Genomic DNA, 13,589 nt, shown 5'->3' on the forward strand with positions numbered 1-13,589 from the left:
AATTACATGAGAAGTAAGATGGAAAGAAGAATGTCAAAGCCAGCCAACTGACAATAGATTTAAATTAAAGGCATTTTTAGTTGGATATGGCAAGGCTAATTACCCTCCATGACTAAATTCATGAGTGCGAATACATTAAATCACACAATGACTAGGTATGCTCATGCAATGAGCCCATTCAAGTAATTAGAGTTTTAGTAACCACATTTCAAATTGCAAAAACAATCTGATAACCATTGGATGAAAAACATTGGAAAAGAAATCAGGCTGTCATGAAAGAGAAAGGCTAAGTTTAACATTTAAGACAGCTATATGAGTTTTCATTTTATCTTGTTAATTTAAGAAAGAATTAATTACAGCAGGTAAAACTTATTATTGCAGTCATATACAAGAAGTGTTTAAGAAAATATTGGATATAGTATTAAAAACATTAAGAGAAGAATAGCAATAGGTAAATAAGTGTTTATGAGGAGGAGGCAATTGAACTCAAGTAGTAGTAGTAGTTTTTAAGGGAGGTGACTGACAGCTAAGGTCATTTGTGCAATTAGGGATGGATGGGGAAGGAAGGGTGGAGAGTAACCTGGTGTCGGAATTAGCCTACTCTCGTCGAAAGACACCAATTGGTCTGCAGTTTAACGTCCCATCTAAAGGACATCGTGCTCACTCAAAGTTCTCTCCAAAAAGCACCTCAAGTAGGGATTGGGATACCGCTGAAAAATATTTGTTGTCTCCAGGATTTGAACCCGGGCCATCTCAGTGGGAGGCCTGTATGTTAGCCACCGCACTATCCCGATACCCAATTGAACTCAAAAACTATAAATAAAGGTAAGTGATGGCTTCAATAAGGAGTGTATTTTTGTATGATGGAAAAATTTATGTTATTGAGACAAGAACATAAGTGTGGATTTGAGGCTTATGAAATATAAGCGAGGAGGAGAAGGGAACAATTAAATGTACAAGAATGTAAACAAGCAAAGAAGTACCAAGCATCATTGCATGAGAAGATAGAAGGTTGGAGGGGATTTAAATTATGCAGGAAAGATGAATGATGGGCATATTTAGAGAAAATGGAATGTTGAAGACTGTGATACAGGGGAAAATATTGGACAAACAAGTTAGGGGAAGAAAAAGTATAGTCATTTTGCACGGAGTGAATGAGTGGAAAGTTCACAGAGTTGAAAAATGATCTACACCTGCAATTTGCCATTCACAAACATTCATTCATTCTTTCTCTAAATTCAGCAAAAAAATTTGATTTTCATTCAAAATAAATCAATTAAAAACACATATTTGAGAATATAAAAATGAAATAATATGCACAATGCAAAAACTTCAAAAACAAATTACTTCACACAACAGGAAATTATCAAACATTCCTACTTTAGTGAAAATTTTATTTGACCTGACACACATACAATACCAAAAGTAAGCACACACAGTTTTACATTGAATACACAAAACGCATTGAAGGACTCTTCCCACAAAGATATAATTATACACGTAGTTTTGCTTTAAGAGACGGTTGCCGCTGATACTTAGTGGAAATTCATTTGTAAAGCACGAAGAAAGAATCAATGACTTTGTGTTTTCACAGGAAAGAATTCATTGTCCCGACTAGTTCTACTACACTGTTTTGCTATAGATCCAAGATGATGCTACAGTGTAGCGAAACTAGCTGACGCAATAAATTCTTTCATGTGGAAACGCAAATTCATTGATTCTTTCTTCGTGATTTACATAGTCTTACTTATTTGATATGGATACATACATTTAAATATGCACTCTTTCTTTCACAACTGAGATCAAATTTTTATTCCATCGATTTATCAAAAAAATGAAAACTGAAATAAATGAAGCTATGAACACATTACACTTCATAAAAACAAAATAAATGAAAACACCACGTCCCTACATATAAAACCAATGGAGATGAAACACTCCAAATTTTACAAACCATGTTGCTTTAAAATGTGAACATCCATGCACATACCTAGTCCATTCCATTTTGAATACTTTTATAATGAAAATGCTTTTCTTAGAAATGTCTTCTACCATGGAATTTTTGAGTTCCCTTTAGGTGCTTGATAAATAAAGAGATGCAATATTTCAGGAGCAGAATTAGAAGTTAACAAAGGAGTAACTGAGAGACAAGGATTTTTTTAATTAAACATTAACTAGGTACCTAATTCAATCCCCTCTGGCCAAAGTAAAGCTATTCCTGCTTCATAATTTTCAACCAGTTTAAGTAATTTCACAATTTTAAGAGCATCTATGCTGGCATACTGCCATTATAAATGAAAAATGGTACCCAAATTCATTTTGAAACAAAAATAATTCTTCTTGAGTGTCACCGCTACATGTCATGCAATTAGAGAAAAAACCAGGTGTGTTTCTTGAAGAGGCAGCAGCAAAGAAATTATTTACTTCTTTCCTCTGGTTTCTTGTATGGATAATTAATGTATTCAAATATGTCCTCCTCTGAACTCACAGGAACGGGTTCACCAGGGATCCCTAAACAAAACAGTTTTCTTGTAGTTCATATCTGACAAATGCCTCATTCAAAAGCATACAATAAAGGGAAATAGCAATAATAATAAATATGCCATCAATATAATGGCATGCATACATGAATCATTTACTAAATACCCAAACAACTTCAGCCATATTAAGGCATTCTGTATAAAGTTCTTACCTGTAGATCCAACTGGACGAAGACTATATTCATTGAGAGTGAAACCCTTTTCCAGAGCATGGGCACGCATGTCTTTGTTGAAGAGATCACTGCCAGTGAAATACAAAATGCTGCAGAAGTACTGATCATGAGGTGTCAACCTTATGTCTAACCTTCTCCAAGGCCCCTTCTCTTCTCCTTTCATGGTGTTCAAGTTACACACACCCTGTTGGAACATTTTACAGAGTACATATAGGATTTATGGGGTAAGGATATTAGGCCAGCAAGTTTAGATACTATATGTAGAGAGTCATGCCAATAATCTGAAGTTTGAATTTTCATATACATAGGTTGTATAAAAAGTAAGGGGAAAATTGACGTAAAAATAGATTTATTTCAGACTGCTACAATGCCTCAAAATTCTTCAAAGCACATCCCTCGTGCACCGACACACTCTTTCCGGTGGATTTTCCTTGACTTGAAGGCTCCCTCGTAGGCAGATTCTGGAAGGTCCTTTAGGGTACACATGCAAGCTTCTTTAATGGCACTAAAGGTCCCATGATGTGTCCTTTTAGGGAGGATTTCACTTTTGAGAAGAAGGAAATATGTAGTCTGCTGGTGTCAAGTCAGGACTATAAGGGGGTTGGCAAATTGTCGCCATGCTGTTGCAGAAGGTCTTCACTAGCAGGCACTAGACTGCTTTTGGTCGTCTGTCAAGATCTTTGGGACGAGTTTAGTGCAGATCTTTCATATATCATCAACTTTTCAGTGATAATGGTGTGCACTGTCATCTTATCAATACCAACACAATCTGTGATCATGCACACACTTAACAGACGGTCTGTATTCAGCACTTAATGCTCACATCAGGAAAAAATTGTTGCCGATACATTTCATACAAACCTTGTACAAAGGTATACACTATCATCAAAGCTCCTCAAATTCATGTATATATATTATTTGAATTTCCAATTCCCGCTAAATTTTGAATTTTAAAAATTTCTTCACTCTTCTAAAAGCAATATTAATGTTAGTAACCTACAGTTAACGTCAGTCATTGCCTGGGGTAAATTCTTTTCATATTTGCATCACAAAACAGTATAAATTGAATTTCTTTTATGCTCTAAAAGTTCTTCTGTGCCATTGTGGTATATGAGGTCTGTCCAGAAAGTATCCAGCCATGCAATATTTTGAGATTAATAGCCTACATAGAACAATGAGGCATTAGTCCCCTTTGAAGTACTCCCCTTGGAATCTCACACACTTATCCCATTATCACTTTCACAATTCAAAGTGATCGGAAAAGCCCTTTTCGGAATTGTCATCAGCTGCCTCATCACATTCTCCTTTATTTTGTCAACCAACTGTTGGGAAGACAGGGTTTTTGTTTCAGGGACATAGTCATAGACCCCTGAATCATCTCCAGTTATGACCTTTTTTAGAAAACCTGGTGCATTGCTTGCGGCTCGGAGCAAGTTCCCTGCAATAGCAGCATGAACTTCTTGATGTTGACAAGATAAAGGAGATTGTGATGATGGCAGCTGATGAACATTCTGAAAAATGACTTTGCTGATTGTTTTGAAAAGTAGAAGAAACACTGGAATATGGGCATGAGGTCCCAAGTGGAGTACTTCGAATGATCCTAAGGCCTCATTGTTCCAAGTATACTTTTTACTTAAAATATTGCATGCCTGGATTCTTTCTGGACAGACCTCATGTAGTTCATTTGCACCATTAATTATGGCTTCCCTAAGAAGAACCTACATGATATAAACAGGGTGGTAGAGATAAATGTTCTCTCATTTATACAAGTATAAAATAATAAGTGGTGAATAGGAGCTATTTACCATAAACTTGGTGTCACCCAAAGAGATAGTATCGGTGATCAGTTTCCTTTCCTGTAGTCTTGAGACGACATCCTTCAAACGGTGAACCTTAGACTTCTTGCTTTCAGAAGTAAATGAGGGATGAGTAAGCAGAACATCAATGTCTCCACTTTCACTCTTACCACGCCTACAAAATCAAAATATATATTATTAGAATGGTTTCTGAATATTGTTGCACAGAGTATAAAAAGATCCTATCAATACTAGATGCATTCAAGTTCAAAGGTCACCAAATATTTTACTTGCGATTAGTAGTAGATAGAAGGATGTGGTTGAACTTGAAACATGTGGGCACCCTTTATAGATAGAAATATAGATACCTGCACTGTACAGTGCACAGAGTTTGTATAGCTGTCTATAGGATGAGAAGCATTTGCAATAGTAAAAATGGCATCATTTATTAAATGAAGAATACAATGTATTTTTCCACTGTCTTATATTCACGTACAACTAGTTTCAAGTACCTGATGATGATGCCTGAGCGTTGAAACAAGTTGTATGAATAAAGGACAGTGGAAAGATACACTTTATTTTTCATTTAATAAACATGAATTTCCTCAAAGTTGAGCCGGGAACAATTGAATATGGCATCATTTGTTGTAAAAAACCAGAATGTCATCCTCCTTGTTCACCACTCATGTGGTTTAACAACAATTGAAATTCAAAGCCAATATAGGGAGACATGTAGAGGTGATCATTTTATGGATGCAAATGAAATGTGAGTTCGTGGGTGGGACAGCTCAAAGAAAGCTGGATGTTGCATGGCAATGAACCCAAGAAGCCTTGACCATAGGGGTAAAAGGACCCCAACAGAAGTATTCTCATTGGCCATGGAATAATCAATAAATTATAATTAAATGAAAAATTAGTCAGAAAATAAGTATGAGACCTTGGAACTCGAATGCACCTCATAATTATGTATATATGCATTACAGGAATACGTATCAGAATAAATCAACTATGTGTTTCAATGAGTCCATGAGTGAAAAACTTAAAATCATAAGGACTGCATTCTAATATGTGCATCAAAGTGAACATTATTTACCTGTAACTCCCACAAATCGTCAGCATATATTCTGGATCCAATTTGTTCACCTCGTCTTTTAACACTTTTTCAACTTTTTCAATTTCATCTCGAGGTATTTTTTTCTCAAAATCCTCAAAGTACCTGTTTTAAAAAAAAACCATAGAGGCATAAATATCAGATTTGAAACAGAGATTAATATGGGATGTGGGAGGAGGTAAGACGATAGGTACAATAATCCCCATGTAATAAGTATAATACCATATATATATAAACCATAAACACAGTAATCAACCCTTAGGTCGGTTTGGTAGGTGGTGATTGAGTTCACCCAGTACTAAGCCCAATAGCATGTGAAATTCACACATCAGTGTAGGGGGGTCATTTCCTTTTCCTGTGTCAGTTCTGGTTTCCCAGGAAGATCTCGCACCCGAAAAATCACCAAGCTTGGGTGGAGCTGATGGTGTCCAAAAAGGCTTGCCCAGAAATAAAACCCGGGCCCTCTCGTCAATAGTTCAAGGCTCTACCCCTGGCCTACCGCGACATATATATATATATATATATATATCCCCGGGGATATATATATATATATATATATATATATATATATATATATATCCCCGGACTACAACCTTGACGTGATGGAAGGGCTTGTGCGTTCCGATGACCCCTAGTTGGCTGGAGTAATAATTATCGCTCCCGGTAGGGTCACCCATGCCAGATAGGTCGAAGGTTAGGAGCCAGACGAAAGGTATTCCACGCAGCGTCTGTTCCTCAGTGAGGCGGCTGCAATGGCGTCTGACCCCAGTGGGGCGGCCAGTAAGTGATGGTGTCACGTTAAAAACACTATTGAGGAAGGCAACGGGAAACCACCTCAATTATCATTCCCAAGATTAAAATGATGGACTATAGAGATATTTTGAGTCCTGGTAACTACAGGGCTCGGCCCAATCAGCCGTGTGTCGCGCCCGGCAGTGGGGGAGGCAAGGCTTCCGCGGTCGTCATCCCACGTAACCCTTGCAAGGGAAAACCAGCAGCAGCAGGACAGAAGACGCAGGAGAAGAAGACCACATTAGTTAGAATAGGAACGTGGAATGTTAGGACAGGGAAATTGGAGAATGTTAAGCGAGAGATGGGCAGGGGAAATATAGATATTTTAGGTCAATGCAAGGTGAGATGGAAAGATAGCGGGGATTACTGGAGCGATCAGTATAGAATCATATACAGTGGCGGGGACGAGAGCCAACGAGGGGTTGCCATAGTATTAAATGAAGAGGTAGGAAGAAGCGTAGTCAACATAGAGAAGGTAACGGATAGAATACTACTAGTAGAGATAAAAGCAGAACCAACGAACTTGGTTATTATTCAGGTATACATGCCACCGAGCAACCATAAAGAAGAAGAGGTCGATAGGATATATGATCAGTTAGAGGACATAATCGCGTGTGTTCCTGCAGGGAAACATTTGATAGTGATGGGGGATTGGAATGCGACGGTAGGCGAAGGAAGAGATGGTGATGAGGTCGGGGAATACGGATTAGGCATGAGGAATGACCGCGGGGAGAAAGCAGTTGAGTTTTGCAGGAGACAGGGCTTAGTCATCACCAACACTTGGTTTAGACACCACAAAAGACACAGGTATACATGGAAAATGCCATGTGACTCAGAAAGATATCAGCTAGATCATATCCTGGTTAGACACAGGTTTAGGAAAAGTGTGATAAATTCGCACAGCTTCCCGGGAACGGATGCGGACTCTGACCATAATTTAGTTGCTATGAAATGTAGCGTCCGTTTCAAAAAGATAAGGCAGGGGTGGCGAGTTAGGAAATGGAATGTAGAAGCATTAAATGGTTTGAAAAGGAAGGAATACAAACAGGCGGTAGAGGAAATCATGGACGATGGTAGAGAGCTAAGTACTATCGAAGAAAAATGGGAAATGATCAAGAAAGGGTTGTCTAAAGCCGCAAAAGACACTATTGGAACCGTTAACGCTAAAAGGACTAGGAAACCATGGATCATGGATGAGATGATTACAAAGATGGATGAGCGGAGAAAATAGAAGAATGTCAATACAGAATTAGGCAAAATGAAGTACAAGGAATTGAACAATAAATTGAGGCGGGCAACAAATAAAGCAATGGAAGCATGGTGGAAGACGCAGTGCGAGGATATGGAAAGTCTGCAGAGGAAGGGTGAAATCGGTGTGCTGTACAGCAAAGTTAAATCTTTATCGGGAATTAAGAAAGGGAGATCAACGATAGCAGTTAGAGATAAGGCAGGTAAGGTAATAGTTGCCGCAGGAAAGATCCAAGAGAGATAGAAGGAATATGTAGAAGAACTGTATAGTAAAGAGCTTAGACCAACAAAGTTAGACATAGAAAAGGAACATGACGTAGAGGAAGATAGCTTAGGTCCAGGCATCCTAGAGGGCAAAAACTAGAGCAGGTAGAACAATTTACATATCTCGGTAGTGTTTTGGACCAACACGGTCAAAGTAGTAAGGACGTAAGGAGGAGAATTGCACTAGGCAAAGAGGCTTTCACAAGGAGGAGGGAGTGAATGACGGGGACGTTGAGTAAGGATGTTAAGAAAAGACTAGTAAAAACTTTATTTGGAGTGTAGCTATGTACGGCGCGGAAACGTGGTCATTGAAGCAGGAGGATAGACGTGGACTGGAGGCTTTTGAAATGTGGGTGTGGAGAAGAATGGAGAAGGTGAAATGGACAGAGAAGAAAACAAACGAGGAAGTACTTGGTATGGTGGTCGAAGAGAAGGGTTTGTGAAAAGTGGCTGAAGGGGGTATTGACCAGCAGCAGGATGTTGAAGACTGTAATTGAGGGGAGAATGTTAGGCAAATGAGGAAAGGGAAAGAACAGAATAGGGATGTTGGATGGGATGAAGGGAGGAAGAAAGTACTCAGAGCTGAAGAGGGACCTGATGTAGAGTAGGAGGTGGTGTTTTGCTAGGGGCCACAAATTATTTAATTAGCAATTACGTCCATCCAAAAACCTACCTTAACCGGTAGATTACCTAATAATAATAATATATAGATATACATATATATCTATATTTTTTTTTAAGGTAATCTACCGGTTAAGGTAGGTTTTTGGATGGACACAACTACCAAACAAATATTTTATTACTCCTAACAAAACACAAAATCCAATATATATATATATATATATATATATATATATATATATATATATATATGTGTGTGTGTGTGTATGTATGTATGTATATATATATATATATATATATATATATATATATATATATATATATATATATATATATACATACATATATATATATATATATATATGCGTGTGTATGTATATATATATATGTGTATATGTATGTATATATATATATATATATATATATATATATATATATATATATATATATATATATATATGTGTGTGTGATATGTATATATATGTATATATATAAAATTATAAATAATGTACACAAAGATAGCACTAGCGAACAAAAACAAAAAAAAAAGAAACTCACACATATTCCAAATTTTTGGTGGTGATGCCACCTTTCTCAAGGAAGGGAAGGAACTGAGGAGAAGGTTGCAATAGTGGGGGACAAGGAAGTAGGATCAAGGGGGAAGGCAGGGAAAGGTTTACAAGGGGAGGGGTGGGGAGGGGAAGCTTTGGATGGGTTGGATTAATATGTAAAGTTTTTGGAGTGGCCAGAGGATGAAAATATCTGAAGATCGGAGTAACTAATGTCTGATATTAATGCCAGGCTCATTCTAGGAATCAAGGAGCTTGATATACACCTGTTCTATTGTTCTGCGTTTGAGTGGATGGTCGGTGGGTGGGAAGGGTGCTAGAATAGAGACTCTATAGATTTTATCAAAGGGAGCGCTATATTCAGAGGCATTGGGAGCATTCTAATCAGGGAAGAATTCTTGCAAATAGGACATGTTTTGCACGGTCATGCAAAACATGTCCTATTTTTAAAACCCACACCCCATCCCTCTCCCACTTGCTTTTAAACTCTTTCCCACCAATTCCATACTCCTCATGCACCTCCAGCAAAGTAGTTCACCTTCTGAAGTGCCAACCATGCCCTGCCTTCTATTTTGGACAGTGTACCACACCTCTAAATATTAGAATCAATAACCACCAATCTTATTGGGTAATTTCAAATGCTGCAAAAAATATTTTTGGTACAGCCCGTTTACTCTCAAATGTACTATTGAACTCTCTCTTCAAAATGCTTTTGAACTTTCCCCATGATACTTGTTCGCCATCGGTCTTCTGTGCCCATACATTTATGCATATTCTAACTTACCAACTTGAATTCTGTATCCACACTTTAAATTAAGACAATATCAGTCAGATGTTCAACCATAATTTGAAGGATTTACTTACTTTAATCCGATCTTCTGATGATGATTCAAGATGTCTTTCTTTTCCTCCAAGTCTTCTAAAGTTTTCAATCCACTATCAAACAGTTCCTTAGCCTTGGCAGGTCCTATTCCAGACACTCTGGTAAATAAATTAATGATGGTAGTATTATCATCTGCATGTATCTGAAAACAAATTTAGGATGATAGGTAATAAGCTCTGAGTAGAAATAATTTAATTTGAATTTCATATAAAATAAATGATGATCTTTGCATTTGTGAAGTTCATACTTGCTAACTATACATGATTGAATTTCATAATTTTAAAATGTAGATGGGTTAGTTTTGTCTGGGGAAAATCATGGTGGAGGATTCACGAAGCAAGAAAACAGTATATCACTTGAATGTCTTCTCATATCATTCTGGGGAATATAATGTACCCACTTTTTTAGCTTAAGCCTCACAGTACTAGGGAAAATAGATGCTGACATCTGAGTATTAAAGGGAGGTGGAAGATATTTGCCCTCAATAAACATATTCAAACATAACTTCCTAGAGGAGGAAAGATATAAGTAAATGCAGACTAAGTTATATAATTGAATTATATAACATAAATACATATATTTGGATGGCTGAAAGCTAATTAAGGGTATAAATTCACTTTTCCCCCAAAAATAAGCAAATTTCAATAAAAAGTGGTAACTTCCAAAAGACTATGAATCATTCAGGTAGAGAATTATACTACCTTGATCAAAAAGTTCCCGGAATAACCACCGTGTGGCGCTCCCATCGTTCCGATTTGAGTTCTGTTTTTTTGTTAAATTGGTACATCTGTTGTTGATATTCCCTTTAAATCTTAGTGTCATAACTTGACATTTGCAAAAGTTACGTAGCCAAGAGTACATCTATCTCTGTGAGTGTTGGCGATTTTTTACAATTGCAGAAATGGATTTAAATTTGCAACAACGAACTTGTATTAAATTTTGCGTAAAAAACGGATTTAGTGGCGCACGGACGTTGGAAATGTTGGAAAAGTGTTTCGGCAACGATTCTCTAAAAAAAACGGTTGTTTACCAGTGGCACGAGCGGTTCAGAAGTGGTCGTGAGTCAATCGAAGATGATGAACGCAGTGGCAGACCATCGACATCGAAAGTCGGTGAAAAAATTGATAAAGTAAAAGAAATGTTGGTCAATAACCGCAAATTAACCATCAGAGAAATAGCGGAGGACTTGAACATTGCCTATGGATCCGCCCAAGACATTGTGGTTAATGATTTGGGTTTCCGTCGTGTAGCAGCAAAGTTGGTGCCAAAAGACCTCAATTTCATGCAAAAAAGAGACCGTGTTGACGTCGCAAAAGACATGATTTGCGAGGCTGAATCCGATCCCACATTCATCAAAAGGATCATTACTGGAGACGAGACGTGGGTTTATGAGTACGACACGCAATCCAGACATCAGGCAAGTGAATGGCGTTCACCAAATGAGCCGAGACCAAAAAAACCACGTCGTTTTCAGTCAAAAAAGAAGGCAATGCTGACGGTTTTCATGGATTACAACGGTGTAGTGCATCATGAATTTTTGCCAGAAGGCCAGACAGTAAGCAAAGAGTATTATTTGGGCGTTATGAGACGTTTGCGTGAAGCAATTCGCCGAAAGAGACCAGAAATGTGGGCAGAAAACTCGTGGATTTTGCACCATGATAACGCACCGTCGCACAGTGCTATCATTATTCGTAATTTTTTGACGAAAAATGCAACAAATACCATCCAACAGCCACCGAATTCACCTGATTTGGCTCCCTGTGACTTCTTTCTGTTCAATCGAGTTAAAAAACCATTACGGGGAACGCGTTTTAGCAGCCGAGAGGAAGTAATGGAAAAATCGCAGGAAGCACTGATGGACATACCGAAAACCGAATATAAAAAATGTTTCGAGGATTGGATCAAGCGCTGGCATAAGTGTGTTGCAGTCGATGGGGATTACTTTGAAGGGGACAATATAGATTTAGATGAATAAACTTGTATTTTTAATTTTCCGAATAAATTCCGGGAAATTTTTGATCAAGGTAGTATAACTTTTACAAAAAAATAAAAACTCAAGGAGCAACACAGCACATGCCCACAGCTATGATGGGTTGATGTCCAATTATTTGTGCCCATTGGGGTTAAATATATTTCAATGGGTTATGGTGGGCAGTGAGAGAGTATTCATCCTCGGACTGCCCCCAGTTAGCCTGATTTTTGCATACCTGTTCCAGGTATACATACATGCGGCCAATAGGGGCAAATTGGGTTACCTAGAGAACTACACCAAAAAAGAAGAGTGCATTCAGACTTGCATTAAAACCATGCAGTTCTACCACTCAGAGACCCCTGATGGGTTATGGTGAATCTTAGGACTGGATTCCATTCTTTCTTTAATCACTTGAAAGCAAGTATTGAAGATAGAGCGAAGCAAGAATTGGATAAAAACAATGAGTATTTACGGAAAAATATGCACTAGTCGCATGTCAACTTCGCAATGTATTCCAAAATTTGATATTAACTCTCTGGTCTAACTACTAAATTTGACTTATATTTCAAATATATTTTTTTAAATGCTGGTCAATTATTATTCGATGTCATTGATACAATTAATATCCTTGATATCAATGAACAGTGCGAAGGCAAGACTGAGGAGAGGAGTTCACAAATAAACAGAATAATGTGCGATTGTTTTTTTCTATTAACACTTTCAATTATGATTCACCTGTTTAAACACTCTTTTCCTCTTTACTGTCAAAAACCGTTCTCAAAAAATAGACTTTTGTCCCATTTTTTTTAATATTTCAGAATACCTTTTCTAGTTTTTGTAGCTTTCCAGTTTGAAGAAACTCGTCAATTTTTTTGGATATTTTATCCCCGATTCCAGGAAGTTTTCTAGCTTCATCGCCTGACTGAATGCGTTTCCCATAGCTAGCCAATGCACTTGCAGCTTTTCGGTAGGCGTTATATTTATAAACATTTCGATTTACGTTCCTTTCGTAATTTGCTAACTCTGTAAGGCAAGAAATGAAATAAATAAATAAAGTATTTAAGTTGAACAGCAAGTGATCAAACGAAACAATCTGTGCACCTGTTAGAAAATCGCAAAAGTCGTGGTTGGGATTATTTTCACTCGATGGAGCTTTCCGTTTACTCATTTTATTTCGTGAAAAAATACACGAAGCATTTCCACATGCACCTAAACAGTAAGTTGTATATTTTGACAAAAGCGCATCTTAAATTTCTAGGGATTTTACAGCCTCGTTCAGTGTTTGGCGTAATAGATGGCAGGAACGTTGTTCATAGTTAAGAGTCCTCCGCGGACCATAATCGAACTTACTCAAGCTACGCCGCCACCAAGGAGGTATTTTTGAAGCTCTCAAGCCGGGACTTCCAATTGCTCCAATTTGAGAGTGGTTATAATGGCTGCATTTCAACGACAGGGTTCTAAAAGTGCTAACCTAATGCCGGCCTAAAATTTCCTATGATTTCAAACGTCGTTGGAGTGGTTCTTACCAACTGCTCCCAATATATTACATTGTTAGTAGAGATAACAGAATGGATTTTTAGCCCAATGGTCAAAGTTTTGAAATAAAGACTGTGCGAGGGT

General features: G+C 37.6%; 1 protein-coding gene across 2 annotated transcripts in view; it reads right to left on the minus strand.

Annotated features, from left to right (window-relative positions):
• LOC139686766 (DNA polymerase beta-like) overlaps positions 1 to 13,230 on the minus strand; it is an 89,807-nt gene extending 76,577 nt beyond the window's left edge. The window contains exons 1-7 of one of the 2 annotated variants that reach the window (XM_071583800.1): positions 13,071 to 13,230; positions 12,793 to 12,992; positions 9,979 to 10,139; positions 5,603 to 5,725; positions 4,519 to 4,684; positions 2,693 to 2,897; positions 1,407 to 2,511 (exon numbers count right to left, since the gene is read on the minus strand). In XM_071583800.1, coding sequence (XP_071439901.1) covers positions 2,417 to 2,511; positions 2,693 to 2,897; positions 4,519 to 4,684; positions 5,603 to 5,725; positions 9,979 to 10,139; positions 12,793 to 12,992; positions 13,071 to 13,137 — 1,017 coding nt within the window. In that variant the 5' untranslated portion in view covers positions 13,138 to 13,230 and the 3' untranslated portion in view covers positions 1,407 to 2,416. Of the gene's footprint in view, positions 1 to 1,406; positions 2,512 to 2,692; positions 2,898 to 4,518; positions 4,685 to 5,602; positions 5,726 to 9,978; positions 10,140 to 12,792; positions 12,993 to 13,070 lie in introns of those variants that run through there. The other variant, XR_011700559.1, reaches the window with a different exon arrangement.
• Between the last annotated feature and the right edge of the window lie 359 nt (positions 13,231 to 13,589).

Source organism: Hetaerina americana, unplaced genomic scaffold (assembly GCF_022747635.1).
Source record: "Hetaerina americana unplaced genomic scaffold, ioHetAmer1.1.p SCAF_15, whole genome shotgun sequence".
In the NCBI taxonomy this organism is placed as follows: domain Eukaryota; kingdom Metazoa; phylum Arthropoda; class Insecta; order Odonata; family Calopterygidae; genus Hetaerina; species Hetaerina americana.